General features: G+C 39.7%; 1 protein-coding gene across 21 annotated transcripts in view; it reads left to right on the top strand.

The window, feature by feature from the left end:
• Unc80 (unc-80, NALCN activator) overlaps positions 1-16,162 on the top strand; it is a 231,236-nt gene that overhangs the window by 39,290 nt on the left and 175,784 nt on the right. For 18 of the 21 annotated variants that reach the window (XM_017321274.2, XM_017321275.2, XM_011238547.3 and 15 more), the window contains exons 11-14: positions 122-262; positions 2,063-2,331; positions 3,346-3,720; positions 14,251-14,397. In XM_017321274.2, coding sequence (XP_017176763.1) covers positions 122-262; positions 2,063-2,331; positions 3,346-3,720; positions 14,251-14,397 — 932 coding nt within the window. The remainder of the gene's footprint in view (positions 1-121; positions 263-2,062; positions 2,332-3,345; positions 3,721-14,250; positions 14,398-16,162) is intronic. The other 3 variants (XM_011238543.2, XM_030255024.1, XM_006496093.3) reach the window with 1 other exon arrangement.

Below are 16,162 nucleotides of genomic sequence, written 5' to 3' on the forward strand. Positions count from 1 at the left end.
ACGCTCTCCTTCCTGCACTCTCACTTTATTGCTGTCCTCTAGAGAGAAAAAAAAAACCCAAATCTCAAGAGATACCCTTCTAGATTTTAAAAGTCTCTTGTGATATTCTCCCCCAACTCAGGGAAGCTGACCCGGCGGGGCAGCTCAGATGCAGCCACTGAGATGGAAAGTCTGAGCGCCAGGCACTCGCACTCCCACCACACCCTGGTGAGCGACCTGCCAGACCACTCCAACAGCCACGGAGAGAACACTGTCAAGGAAGGTGGGTCCAGCACGGGGTCGTGGGCCAGAGTCAGGATAGGGAAGGAGCACAGATTCCTTTCAGGGTTTCCCGTTCTTAACATTTTTTACCCATGTGTCCAAGTTAGGGTTTCTATTGCTATGATGTAACACCATGACCAAAAGCAACTTGGGGAGGAAAGGGTTTGTATTGGCTTATGTTTCCATATCACTGTTCGTTATAAAATGAAGTCAGAACAGGTCCCGGAATGGGACAGGAACCTGAAGGCAGGAACCTAGAGGCAAGAGCTGATGCAGAGGCCATGGAGAAGTGCTGCTTACTGCCTTGCTCTTCAGGGATTACTCATAGAACTCTGGGCCACTAGCCTAGTGATGGCACTACTCATAATGGGATGGCCCTCCTCTATCAATCACTAATTAAGAAAAATGCCCTACAGGCTTGCCTACAGCCTAATCTATGGAGGCATTTTCTTAACTGAGGTCTGCTCTTTTCAGATGACTTTAGCTTCTGACAAGTTGACATACAACCACCCAGCACACCCATGTTAATTGTTCTCTGCATCATTATATCTTCAAAACCTGGCACTCTTTTGTGTGTATTGCTTAGAAACCTACTTGTTAGCTATTCTTTGCACAGCTTTAGTAGCAGAAGCTGTTTGACATGAGCACCATACCTCCAGGGGGAGAGCAAGGACAAAACACTCATACATATTCTAAAAGATCATTAGCCCAAAGGCTGGAAAATGTCTACAGTCATTGCTTGTCCACCTCCATGCTATACCTTCAAGGCAGGCAGTGCCTACAAGTCAGAGGGAATGAAGTCAAACTCTCTCTAAGGCCACTGGATTATTTTCTGACAGTTACTGGGTCATCCTGGTGGCTTATGTGGAGTAAACATGTGTCTCTGAGTGATACCCATACAATTTCTTACTCTCTACTTGGAACAGAATTCTTTATTCTTTTTATTATTGTTATGCTCTTATCAGAGCATAAACGTTATCCCTTCATCCCTTTGGCCCCCAAACTGTATTGTAAGTATTAAACGGTATCTATTATTTGTCATTACAAATTGATGTCCCATTACTCTTGGACACAAAAAGATTTTTCTATTGGGATTTTTTTTCAATACTTTAGATAAAAGTAGATATTTTTAGAGTTGCATTTTTGTTGATCATTTGATAATTTCAAATATGTATACAATATGTTCTGATTATGCTTCCCACCTCCAGGCCTCTCTTATCTCCTTCCTGAATGTATGAACACTCCCAGCCCATCCTCCCCACCTCCACTCATACTGATTTATTTCTCAGTTTATTGACATTTGGTTTAACAAAATGAAGTATATTTAACAGTATAAAATCATAGAAAACGATCTCAAATAAATCAGTTTATATCAGTGAGCTGTTACATTAAAACCTATGTAATGTTATCAACTTAAGCCATCCTTATAAAATTTAAATTCTAGCTTTAGTCTCAAGGAGAACACATGTGATCACAGCTTCCTATAACCTTCACTCCCTGTCAGATATCAGATTGAATCCATGGCATTTCATGCAACTTGGTAATAGCTTTGAGGCCATAAACCAGTTATCTTTAAAAGCTGTGATTTTCGGTCACATGCAAGAAAGAGCATGTCAGTCTAACTGATGTACTTGGTCCACACAAGGGAAACTGAGTCAGTCTAACTGATGTACTGGGTCCACACAAGGGAAATTGAGTCAGTCTAACTGATGAACTGGGTTCTCACAAGGGAAACTGAGTCAGTCTAACTCATGTACTGGGTCCACACAAGGGACACTGAGGTCTTGCTCCATCTTCCCAGTGCGATCTCAGATCTCCACCATCACAGTTGCGACCTTCAACACTACGCTGGCATCATTCAATGTAGGCTACGCGGACTTCTTCAGTGAACACATGAGGAAGCTCTGCAGCCAGGTGCCTATCCCAGAGATGCCACATGAGCCTCTGGCATGTGCCAACCTGCCACGAAGCCTCACAGACTCCTGCATAAACTACAGCTACCTGGAGGACACAGAACATATTGATGGCACGAACAACTTTGTCCATAAGAACGGCATGCTGGATCTCTCTGTAAGGGGCAGTACTTTTCCTAATGAAGACTAGAAAGACTTTTTAGCATAATTTCTACAAGATTGGGGAATGTGGGCATGTGGATATCTTAGAAATATTTGCTCGTAAAATGAAGAGGCTACCCATATAAAAATCCCACAAGGCTAGCAACCCTCTTAAATGTACCTTTTGGGGTTTTTTTTTCCAAATATTGCATTAGATTTGATCTTATCTCAGAATGTTCTTACCTTCCTAAAGCCTTAGCGAATTTGAGTACACATACGTAAATAAATTTAAGTGTGTGTTCTGCTACGCCTCTGTGTTTTTTCTTACAATGAAAATGAGAAGTTCTTTTATTTTTCTTTAGTTACATAACCACCAGGACAATGAACCTCCCATGAAGCCAGGAAAAAAAAAAAACTGAATAGAACTCTTTGAAAGATTTAAGCTTGCATTCTCAGGAAAGCCTGTTTTGAGTACAGTCATTAGCCAATGAAAGGGTTGTTATATTTTACAATTATATTTCACCAACATTTTTATTACACCCTATGGAACCAGGCTCAGCAAATAATTTAAGATATTAAAATCAATACAGGATCGTAATTTAAACATGCAAATATTGTGCATTTAAAATTGAAGGTTAAATAATAATACGATCCTGAGGGAGTCAGTGGTCCTGTGGAATACATGTATAGAAGTCGTTGTTCTTCATTATTTGTGGGAAGTGAAATGCAGAGGCTTAAAACGTTTTGCATATAAAAGTCAGTTTAGTAAGTTCATTTGGTCAAATGACTGTTTTTTGTTTTTGTTTTTCATTAACTCAAGTGCTTCATTATGTCCATCAACAATCTCTTTGGTGGCGAGATTGGAAGGATTAACTAAGATACTGTTTTTAATTCATCTGTCTGAATTATTTAAAACCATTTCTAATAGTTTATCATTTAATCCAATGAAATGTATTATGCAGAATAAGATACTTTTGGAAAGGGGACTTCGGGTACTGAATTGTCCTACGTTTACCTTTGTGTTCTGCAGGTGGTTCTGAAGGCTGTTTATCTCGTTCTCAACCATGACATCAGCTCTCGCATCTGTGATGTGGCACTTAACATTGTGGAATGTTTGCTTCAACTTGGGGTAGTTCCCTGTGTAGAAAAAAACAGGAAGAAAAGTGAAAACAAGGAAAATGAGTCTGTGGAAAAGAGACCAAGTGAGGGAGCCTTCCAGTTCAAAGGCGTGTCTTCAAGTTCCACCAGTGGGTTTGGGGCCCCTTCCGCTAGTGGAGCTGGAGATGGTGGAGGAGAAGAAGGAGGAGGTGGAGATGGAGGAGGAGGAGGTGGAGGAGGAGATGGAGGAGGAGGTGGAGGAGGTGGAGGTGGCCCTTATGAGAAGAATGAGAAGAACCAAGAGAAGGTATGGTGGAATTACATGGTAGATCCTTAGGCATTTGTTGTCCAGAATTCTTTTCAGTTTGTATCTGCATGTGAATGTGCATGCATATGTGTGAGTGTGTGTGTGTGTGTGTGTGTGTGTGTGTGTGTGTGTGTGTGTATGTGTGAATGTATATGCATGTGAATGCATGCATGTGTGTGTGTGTGTGTGTGACTGTGTAAGTGTGTGTGTGTGTGATTTTGTTTTTTGTTTTCCCCAGATATTTATTGATTAGAATTTCAACTCATCATTGAAAGCAATGATGGTAGAAATCTTTTAAATGATGTGCTCAGCAGGCATGAGTAGACAAACACTAACTAACATGCTATACAGATTTGTGGGACTCCAAATACATATTTGGCTATACAGTATTGTTTAAATTTTAAAATATTCTTATCACCTTCCATAAGATAATAGTAATATTTGGAAGAAAGGAAATAACTCTTATGTAGCAAGATGCAAAGAGTAGACATGTAGTTCTTCCAGTTCTGGGTGCTGGGAGGTCCATGATCTATGTGCATGATCGTGTTCTTGAGGGTCTCTCATTGTGTGCCTCGTTCTAAATCCAAAAGTTGTCGTCACCCATGCAATGGTAGGACTGTTTTATTTTAGTGTTGTTGTGGATTGTTGGTTTTGTTGTGGTGGTTGTTTTGGTAGATTGGTTTTATTTGTCATTGTTGTTGTTTGTGTGGGGGAATTTTATTTCTGGAACATCTCAAAACTACTATGTTATCATTCACAGTCTGCCACTAAGGATAACCTCAAACTTTGTGGAGTTAGTCTGATAGTATACTGAGAGTGTGCTCAGAGTCTACTACAAAACATAGAGATTGATCAACAGACACTTCTGTTATTTATAGAGATTGGACATGTCTAAAGTTCCAGTGCCCACAAGAGTTCCATGCAGCCTCCTCTCTTGTCTAGAAGGTGACTGCCACCACTATGAGCTCACATGACCACCTCTGTGCAAGTGCAAAGAAATACTAAGAGATCTAGTTTCTCCGTGAACTTAGTTCCACTGGCTCTGGACACCAGTGTCTAACCTCATTTAATTCAAATTACCTCCCAAGTCCGGGCTCCAAATATCATCAGATGGAGGGTTACAGCTTTGGTGTTTGAATTTTGAGAGACTCGGATGTCTAGCTGCTTGAATTTTTGCAGCATTATTTTGACATAAGTTTGGTACAGAAACAGCTATCTGGCCTCAGGTCTTTCCTTTCTCAATGTGTCATGCCCCTAAGGCTTTCTTATTATTATTGGATGATCCTGAATTTCATTCTTGCTGTTTATCTTCATGCCTTATGATCTGTGAAGTTATCAAGCATTTCTTCTATTTTGTTTAGAAACAAATTATCACAGTTTGAATTCATATAACTTACACTGATTTCAATTGGCAATTTTAGTTGTGAATTGAAGTTCATAAGTTGAAATAAACCACAAAAGTGCTTAACAGGTTACAGTCTGCATATCTTGTGGAGTTTACAAGTAAAAGATCACATTGTAAACAGTTCCATAATTTGTTACATAAACTATGGATTGTCTACTTTTCTGCATAAGATACTATTTTTAATATATAAATGAATGGTACTGTACTTGCTTATACTTTCTCTCCTACCTCTAGCACACAGGTGCATATTTACTCTATTAATCTCCCATTTCTTCAACTCACAATTGGCTTAGATCTTTCCAATATCTGTGAACTCTGATCCACAAATCTATTACAATATTCTTGAATTCTTACTCTTCTATTTAGAACTGTCTTAATCTTATATCATGTCTAGATATTGTCTTAAATACTATCTTAACTATATTAATTGTATAAATATTTAATCATTGTAACTAGGAGATTATGATAATTATTACATTAAATTTATAGCTTGCTATTATAAATGTAATTTTAACCAAAATTACCACATGTGGAATATTTTAAAGTCAGATTTTATGATCTCAAAAAAAAACTACCAAGATGTAAAGATTATGCAGTTACTTATCAAACTGCAATTAGATTTTATGATCTACAAAAGTCAATTGTACCTTAAAACCATCTGCTATTTTCAGTGGGACATGGTCTAACTGATTTTGGCAATCTGGTATTACCAGGAGCACAGGGAATCAAGAGAGAAAGGAAATGCTAATTTCCATTTCTTTATTGACCTCTAGCCTATAAGACCTTAAAGTATCATTTAATAACTCGGATTTCTGCCTGTAGCTTGGTACAGCTTTCTTCACATCTCTGGTAAAAGGTCATCCAAAGGCCTAAAAAAATAAAGCCTGAATGGATGTGTACAAAGAGTTTTCAGAACTGGAAAAGCTTTTAAAGAGTGTATGATAATTTTAAAACATGTATAAATCAGCCTTCCAAAGAACCCTCACCAGAGTGACCTTTCCCAGGGTGCTACTGCATCGAGCTGCAGTGCTCCTGAGGTACCCAGAGGCAGTCAACAAAGGAGACTGGTGAGGACAGAATCTAACCTGTCTAACTAAGTCACCACTCAAGATCCTAATCGGCAAAAAGTGGCTCTGAGGGACAGCAGTGACATCTGCATAAAGATTAGACTTTGGTTTTCTCTTACGGTGGACATGATATGTTGTGAACTACCTCACACAATATCTCTATTAGAAAAGCATTGTTATGATTCTGTTTCTAAAGAGGAGAGAGTTTTAAATATTAACAGTTTCCCCAAGATTACATAGCTATTAATTATTGAAGCTGCAATTTGGATCCAAACTAAAAATCATTTTTTTCCCTTAGCAAATACATAATTATAGAATGTTCTTTGAATTCAGGATGACTCTTCAAAGATGTCACCAGGGGATGCAAAGTGACTTTCAAGCCCCTTACTTCTTTGGGCTCTGACTAGCCACTGGAGAAAGAATGCCTTCAGGCAAACAGTATGGAGTTGGATGGTTAATAGAGACAGCTTTACCCCCAGGAGTGGCATTCCGTTGAGGCAGGTTAGCAACCACCATTGCTATCAGCTCATCGAAGAAATGTTTCACTCCTGAAATGTGGCTCTCTGAGCCCCAAGTGCATCTGCTACCAGAACTTGCAGATGAGAAAAGCTTGACCAGTTGGACAATGGAAAGAAGGAGAAACTCCAGCATACCATGTTAAGGTGCATGGTAATGTCCTTAGAAGCCACTAGCCTTTTCATACCTTACCCGCATTACAGTATTCTTTCTACATTTGTCAACCTGACAGTGTGACTAGTGGGAAATCATCCCTCATGATTGCAGAGTAATTTCTTTCCACTATTTCATGTAGTCTGTATGCAAAACGTATGCGATAGGAAAAAAAAAAAAGACAACCACAAAGAGACTAATTTGTGCAACTGTCTTGTATCACCCAAAGCAACTAGAATTCTGGCTCTGTGATGCACATGCTGGCTGAATGCAGCCAGAAGGAGCATGGAAACTCCAGCTATGCAAAGACAACAACCCTCCCACTGTGGGCTCAGCATCATTCCTCAGTAACGCTTGTTCATCTATGGAAAGAATTCAAGTTCCTTTTGGGGGACCCCTGTTTTCCACTCACAAAACACAAAAGGAACAAAAGATAGCCAAGTTCATAATTCACCTCAGGAGGGCTTCCTAGTGAACCTCAAGAGGAGAGCCAAGCTGAATGTGAAGTTCTATACATTCTACTTTGCTTGTGCTTATTACATATACTACGATATGATGGAAGTATAATCAGGAGATTTTTCTCAAAAATTTCAATCTTATTACTGTAAGATTCCCAAGTTCCATGGGGCTGGAGAAATCACTCCGAGGTTAAGAGCACTGACTGCTCTTCCAAGAGGTCCTGAGTTCAACTCTCAGCATCTACATGGTGGCTCACAACCATCTGTAATGAAATCTGATGCCTGCCCTCTTCTGATGTATCTGAAGACAGCTCCAGTGTACTCCTATACATCAAATAAATAAATAAATCTTAAAAAAAAATCCCAGTTCCAGAGAGCTAGTAATTTTCTTGCCTGGGGGTGTTATCAGAAACCCCTGATACCTGATAAAGGTAGATTCCAGGAAAAATCTATTCTTATTTACTATTGGTCATCCAACTGGCCCTCTCTAGGTTGTTCTTCTTTTTTTTTTTTCCATTTTTTATAAGGTATTTAGCTCATTTACATTTCCAATGCTATACCAAAAGTCCCCCATATCCACCCACCCCCAATCCCCTACCCACCCACTCCCCCTTTTTGGCCCTGGTGTTCCCCTGTACTGGGGCATATAAAGTTTGCAAGTCCAATGGGCCTCTCTTTCCAGTGATGGCCGACTAGGCCATCTTTTGATATATATGCAGCTAGAGTCAAGAGCTCTGGGGTACTGGTTAGTTCATAATGTTGTTCCACTTATAGGGTTGCAGATCCCTCCAGCTCCTTGGGTACTTTCTCTAGCTCCTCCATTGGGAGCCCTGTGATCCATCCATTACCTGACTGTGAGCATCCACTTCTGTGTTTGCTAGGCCCCGGCATAGTCTCACAAGAGACAGCTACATCTGGGTCCTTTCAATAAAATCTTGCTAGTGTATGCAATGGTGTCAGCGTTTGGATGCTGATTATGGGGTGGATCCCTGGATATGGCAGTCTCTACATGGTCCATCCTTTCATCTCAGCTCCAAACTTTGTCTCTGTAACTCCTTCCATGGGTGTTTTGTTCCCAATTCTAAGGAGGGGCATAGTGTCCACACTTCAGTCTTCATTCTTCTTGAGTTTCATGTTTAGCAAATTATATCTTATATCTTGGGTATCCTAGGTTTGGGGCTAATATCCACTTATCAGTGAGTACATATTGTGTGAATTTCTTTGTGAATGTGTTACCTCACTCAGGATGATGCCCTCCAGGTCCATCCATTTGGCTAGGAATTTCATAAATTCATTCTTTTTAATAGCTGAGTAGTACTCCATTGTTTAGATGTACCACATTTTCTGTATCCATTCCTCTGTTGAGGGGCATCTAGGTTCTTTCCAGCTTCTGGCTATTATAAATAAGGCTGCTATGAACATAGTGGAGCATGTGTCCTTCTTACCAGTTGGGGCATCTTCTGGATATATGCCCAGGAGAGGTATTGCTGGATCCTCCGGTAGTACTATGTCCAATTTTCTGAGGAACCACCAGACGGATTTCCAGAGTGGTTGTACAAGCCTGCACTCCCACCAACAATGGAGGAGTGTTCTTCTTTCTCCACATCCTCGCCAGCATCTGCTGTCACCTGAATTTTTGATCTTAGCCATTCTGACTGGTGTGAGGTGGAATCTCAGGGTTATTTTGATTTGCATTTCCCTGATAATTAAGGATGTTCAACATTTTTTTCAGGTGCTTCTCAGCCATTCGGTATTCCTCAGGTGAGAATTCTTTGTTTAGCTCTGAGCCCAATTTTTTAATGGGGTTATTTGATTTTTCTGGAGTCCACCTTCTTGAGTTCTTTATATATATTGGATATTAGTCCCCTATCTGATTTAGGATAGGTAAAGATCCTTTCCCAATCTGTTGGTGGTCTTTTTGTCTTATTGACGGTGTCTTTTGCCTTGCAGAAACTTTGGAGTTTCATTAGGTCCCATTTGTCAATTCTCGATCTTACAGCACAAGCCATTGCTGTTCTGTTCAGGAATTTTTCCCCTGTGCCCATATCTTCAAGGCTTTTCCCCACTTTCTCCTCTATAAGTTTCAGTGTCTCTGGTTTTATGTGAAGTTCCTTGATCCACTTAGATTTGACCTTAGTACAAGGAGATAAGTATGGATCGATTCGCATTCTTCTACACGATAACAACCAGTTGTGCCAGCACCAATTGTTGAAAATGCTGTCTTTCTTCCACTGGATGGTTTTAGCTCCCTTGTCGAAGATCAAGTGACCATAGGTGTGTGGGTTCATTTCTGGGTCTTCAATTCTATTCCATTGGTCTACTTGTCTGTCTCTATACCAGTACCATGCAGTTTTTATCACAATTGCTCTGTAGTAAAGCTTTAGGTCTGGCATGGTGATTCCGCCAGAAGTTCTTTTATCCTTGAGAAGACTTTTTGCTATCCTAGGTTTTTTGTTATTCCAGACAAATTTGCAAATTGCTCCTTCCAATTCGTTGAAGAATTGAGTTGGAATTTTGATGGGGATTGCATTGAATCTGTAGATTGCTTTTGGCAAGATAGCCATTTTTACAATGTTGATCCTGCCAATCCATGAGCATGGGAGATCTTTCCATCTTCTGAGATCTTCCTTAATTTCTTTCTTCAGAGATTTGAAGTTTTTATCATACAGATCTTTCACTTCCTTAGTTAGAGTCACGCCAAGATATTTTATATTATTTGTGACTATTGAGAAGGGTGTTGTTTCCCTAATTTCTTTCTCAGCCTGTTTATTCTTTGTGTAGAGAAAGGCCATTGACTTGTTTGAGTTTATTTTATATCCAGCTACTTCACCGAAGCTGTTTATCAGGTTTAGGAGTTCTCTGGTAGAATTTTTAGGGTCACTTATATATACTATCATATCATCTGCAAAAAGTGATATTTTGACTTCCTCTTTTCCAATTTGTATCCCCTTGATCTCCTTTTGTTGTCGAATTGCTCTGGCTAATACTTCAAGTACTATGTTGAAAAGGTAGGGAGAAAGTGGGCAGCCTTGTCTAGTCCCTGATTTTAGTGGGATTGCTTCCAGCTTCTCTCCATTTACTTTGATGTTGGCTACTGGTTTGCTGTAGATTGCTTTTATCATGTTTAGGTATGGGCCTTGAATTCCTGATCTTTCCAACACTTTTATCATGAATGGGTGTTGGATCTTGTCAAATGCTTTTTCTGCATCTAACGAGATGATCATGTGGTTTTTGTCTTTGAGTTTGTTTATATAATGGATTACATTGATGGATTTTCGTATATTAAACCATCCCTGCATCCCTGGAATAAAACCTACTTGGTCAGGATGGATGATTGCTTTAATGTGTTCTTGGATTCGGTTAGAGAGAATTTTATTGAGGATTTTTGCATCGATATTCATAAGAGAAATTGGTCTGAAGTTCTCTATCTTTGTTGGGTCTTTCTGTGGTTTAGGTATCAGAGTAATAGTGGCTTCATAAAATGAGTTGGGTAGAGTACCTTCTACTTCTATTTTGTGAAATAGTTTGTGCAGAATTGGAATTAGATCTTCTTTGAAGGTCTGGTAGAACTCTGCACTAAACCCATCTGGTCCTGGGCTTTTTTTGGTTGGGAGACTATTAATAACTGCTTCTATTTCTTTAGGTGATATGGGACTGTTTAGATGGTCAACTTGATCCTGATTCAACTTTGGTACCTGGTATCTGTCCAGAAATTTGTCCATTTCGTCCAGGTTTTCCAGTTTTGTTGAGTATAGCCTTTTGTAGAAGGATCTGATGGTGTTTTGGATTTCTTCAGGATCTGTTGTTATGTCTCCCTTTTCATTTCTGATTTTGTTAATTAGGATTTAGTCCCTGTGCCCTTTAGTGAGTCTAGCTAAGGGTTTATCTATCTTGTTGATTTTCTCAAAGAACCAACTCCTCGTTTGGTTAATTCTTTGAATAGTTCTTCTTGTTTCCACTTGGTTGATTTCATCCCTGAGTTTGATTATTTCCTGCCGTCTACTCCTCTTGGGTGAATTTGCTTCCTTTTTTTCTAGGGCTTTTAGATGTGTTGTCAAGCTGCTAGTATGTGCTGTCTCCCGTTTCTTCTTGGAGGCACTCAGAGCTATGAGTTTCCCTCTTAGAAATGCTTTCATTGTGTCCCATAGGTTTGGGTACGTTGTGGCTTCATTTTCATTAAACTCTAAAAAGTCTTTAATTTCTTTCTTTATTCCTTCCTTGACCAAGGTATCATTGAGAAGAGTGTTATTCAGTTTCCACGTGAATGTTGGCTTTCCATTATTTATGTTGTTATTGAAGATCAGTCTTAGGCCATGGTGGTCTGATAGGATACATGGGACAATTTCAATATTTTTGTATCTATTGAGGCCTGTTTTGTGACCAATTATATGGTCAATTTTGGAGAAGGTCCCGTGAGGTGCTGAGAAGAAGGTATATCCTTTTGTTTTAGGATAAAATGTTCTGTAGATATCTGTCAGGTCCATTTGTTTCATAACTTCTGTTAGTTTCACTGTGTCCCTGTTTAGTTTCTGTTTCCACGATCTGTCCTTTGAAGAAAGTGGTGTGTTGAAGTCTCCCACTATTATTGTGTGAGGTGCAATGTATGCTTTAAGCTTTACTAAACTGTCTCTAATGAATGTGGCTGCCCTTGCATTTGGTGCGTAGATATTCAGAATTGAGAGTTCCTCTTGGAGGATTTTAACTTTGATGAGTATGAAGTGTCCCTCCTTGTCTTTTTTGATAACTTTGGGTTGGAAGTCGATTTTATCCGATATTAAAATGGCTACTCCGGCTTGTTTCTTCAGTCCATTTGCTTGGAAAATTGTTTTCCAGCCTTTCACTCCGAGGTAGTGTCTGTCTTTTTCCCTGAGATGGGTTTCCTGTAAGCAGCAGAATGTTGGGTCCTGTTTGTGTAGCCAGTCTGTTAGTCTATGTCTTTTTATTGGGGAATTGAGTCCATTGATATTAAGAGATATTAAGGAAAAGTAATTGTTGCTTCCTTTTATTTTTGTTGTTAGAGTTGGCATTCTGTTCTTGTGGCTGTCTTCTTTTTGGTTTGTTGAATGATTACTTTCTTGGTTGTTCTAGGGCGTGATTTCCGTCCTTGTATTGCTTCTTTTCTGTTATTATCCTTTGAAGGGCTGGATTCGTGGAAAGATATTGTGTGAAATTGTTTTTGTCGTGGAATACTTTGGTTTCTCCATCTATGGTAATTGAGAGTTTGGCTGTATATAGTAGTAGCCTGGGCTGGCATTTGTGTTCTCTTAGTGTCTGTATACCATCTGTCCAGGCTCTTCTGGCTTTCATAGTCTCTGGTGAAAAGTCTGGTGTAATTCTGATAGGCCTTCCTTTATATGTTACTTGACCTTTCTCCCTTACTGCTTTTAATATTCTATCTTTATTTAGTGCATTTGTTGTTCTGATTATTATGTGTCGGGAGGAATTTCTTTTCTGGTCCAGTCTATTTGCAGTTCTGTAGGCTTCTTGTATGATCATGGGCATCTCTTTTTTTATGTTTGGGAAGTTTTCTTCTATTATTTTGTTAAAGATATTAGCTGGCCCTTTAAGTTGAAAATCTTCATTCTCATCAATTCCTATTATCCATAGGTTTGGTCTTCTCATTGTGTCCTGGATTACCTGGATGTTTTGAGTTAGGATCCTTTTGCATTTTGTATTTTCTTTGACTGTTGTGTCGATGTTCTCTATGGAATCTTCTGCACCTGAGATTCTCTCTTCCATTTCTTGTATTCTGTTGCTGATGCTCGCATCTATGGTTCCAGATCTCTTTCCTAGGGTTTCTATCTCCAGCGTTGCCTCGCTTTGGGTTTTCTTTATTGTGTCTACTTCCCCTTTTAGTTCTAGTATGGTTTTGTTCATTTCCATCACCTGTTTGGATGTGTTTTCCTGTTTTTCTTTAATGATTTCTACCTGTTTGGCTGTGTTTTCCTGCTTTTCTTTAAGGGCCTGTAACTCTTTAGCAGTGCTCTCCTGTAATTCTTTAAGTGACTTATGAAAGTCCTTCTTGATGTCCTCTATCATCATCATGAGAAATGTGTTTAAATCTGGGTCTAGATTTTCGGTTGTGTTGGGGTGCCCAGGACTAGGTGGGGTGGGAGTGCTGCGTTCTGATAATGGTGAGTGGTCTTGATATTTGTTAGTAGGATTCTTACATTTGCCTTTCGCCATCTGGTAATCTCTGAAGCTAGCTGTTTTAGTTGTCACTGTTCAGAGCTTGTTCTTCAGGTGACTCTGTTAGCCTCTATAAGCAGACCTGGAGGGTAGCACTCTCCTTAGTTTCAGTGGGCAGAGTATTCTCTGCAGGCAAGCTCTCTTCTTGCAGGGCAGGTACCCAGATATCTGGTGTTCGAACCAGACTCCTGGCAGAAGTTGTGTTCCACTCACTAGAGGTCTTAGGATCTCGTGTGGAATCCTGTGTGGGCCCTTGCGGGTGTCAGGCGACTCCGCTGGCAAGGTAGCCCGGGGCTCGAGTGGAGCGGAAGGGACTTGTGCCCCAGATCCGGCCCGGGTAGCCTGCTTCCCTATGTACCGCAGTCTCAGGTTCCGCGCAATTGGATTGGGGCAGGCGCTGTGTTCCACTCACCAGAGGTCTTAGGATCCTGTGGGGAGTCCCGTGTGGGCCCTTGCGGGTGTTGGGCAAGACTGTGCTGGCAAGGTAGCCCGGGGGCTGGATAGGTTGTTCTTCTGATAGTCCACCAAGGATATGAAAGCATGTCTTTTAGTAAACCCATTCAAATTCTGTATCATCAGAAGACAATCAGAATGCAGTTTTGTTGTAAGTTTTAGAAAAGTGAGTTTGTTGAGCTCTTCACAATTTTATTTTCTTAATTGCTATAACATAAGATAGAATATCAAAATAAGCTAGGTGGCAAGGTTAACAGGCGTGTCTTTCTTTCTCCATCTTGGTTACTAGGATGACAACATCCCTGTAAGCAACCATAGGCTTGCTCTTACTATGCTCATCAAAATAGTCAAGTCACTGGGATGTGCCTATGGTTGCGGAGAAGGACATCGAGGGCTCTCTGGAGATCGCCTGAGACACCAGGTATTCCGAGAGAATGTAAGAGAATTAAAGTAGATTCCATTTCCTCTTTCTCTCTCTCTCTCTCCCTCTCTTGTTCCTCTTTCTAAATGAGGAACAAGTCCTTTGACAATGAGGGTCAATGTTCCCTGAAAACAGTGTACTTAGTAGGTGATCAATACTGTCTTGGGGCAATAGGATTCCCTCAAGACATCTAAAACTGAAGCTTAGGAAACTGCTCTGCCTCCTGCCTCTTGCAGACCACTTGGGAGAGGGTTGCAGAGTCAGAACATCTAGATATAAGTCTGAAAGAACTTTGCACAGACAAATACATTTAGTAAGCATCTGACGATCTGGACTGATGCTCCTTTGATCGGCTGGGTAACAGAATTTTATATTAGAGGAACAGGTCAAAGCCATTGCTGTTCTTACTTAGAAATGGAAAGTGGCCCTTATTGGGACAAAACAGGACTGTAAAAGTAGCCAGGCATCTGGCTGCCTTGCTTGAGAATGACCCTCAACTTCTGTGTGTTTGAGATCATGTTCCTTTGAGCTGTATGAAACTTGAAACTCTGCACATGGGCTTGCCTCTGTATTGAGTAACAGAAAGTGGTTTGTTGCAGCTTGCTTTTGATTGCATCTGCCCACTGTTACCTTTCCTTCTGACTTGAGCAACAACCCACCTCTAACAACCCTGGTCTGGGATACATACCTCAATTGTAAATTGGAATTGAAATGATAAGAAAATAGTCTTTTAAAATTTAGTGCAAATTTGAGCTCAAATTTCCTTGGCACACCTTGGCAGAGTTTGAGGATCATGTCAAAATCAGATGCCAGCCCATTTTGTCTGGTGCAGGTTTTGTCATGAAATGTTCATACAGTATTAGCATGCTAGATTTCTTGCTTAATGTATCATCTATCATCCATCGATTTATCCATTTATCTTTCTTTTATATCCAATTTTGTTATAGTATTTTGGTTTGTTGTATGGATATGGGAGGTATATTCACAATAGATAAAGTTTAAATTCCCCAACTCAGATATTTTGACCAAGATCTAGATTTTTGAGCTAAATTAAAAAAATTAATAAAGTACAATGAGGCAATAAAAGCTTCCATTGTATCAATCCTTATACATAAATATTTTTTATTTTGTTACATCATAAATAAAAACTGCCAAGGCTAACAAAAACACCTTACTCCTTATACAGAAGACTAATTTCATGGCCTTCTGATTAAAATATGAGAAGAAGCATCTTTCTGGAGGTGTGAATTGGCTTTGAGAACGGTATTCTGTTTTTCTGGCTATACAGAAAGCAGAACCTGTTGGGTCAGAAGGGAAGTTGCTGTTAGTGAATGGACAAGAATACTTTATGTTTCTGTGAGACTGGTCACTCAGGCGTTTGCTTACATTTTCAATCGGATACCTTTGCCCATTGCTTTCCAGTCATCTAGAATGCTTCTGTACTCACTATACAGATATGTGCACACGATTGAGAGGCTCCCCCAGAAAAATGTCTAGATTGAGAACAACATGTTTCTGGGTTTCTGCATCATGGAATTTTTCCAGTGCAGTCTTACTTGAAAAGTTAAGGATATGTCTTATCTTTAGACCAAACCATCAGGTTGTATGTGTGTGTGTGTTAGAAAAAGAATATTATTGAAGTTATATTTATAAGTGCCTAATAGTTCTAACACAAAATCCCATAATTCTTAATTCTAACATTTTTTAATACTCCCAAATTATTGAAAAAAATTAGTTAAGTAATGCTTTTATATTTCTTATAAATATAAAAATGTCTAAG

Source organism: Mus musculus, chromosome 1, assembly GCF_000001635.26.
Source record: "Mus musculus strain C57BL/6J chromosome 1, GRCm38.p6 C57BL/6J".
Taxonomy (NCBI): domain Eukaryota; kingdom Metazoa; phylum Chordata; class Mammalia; order Rodentia; family Muridae; genus Mus; species Mus musculus.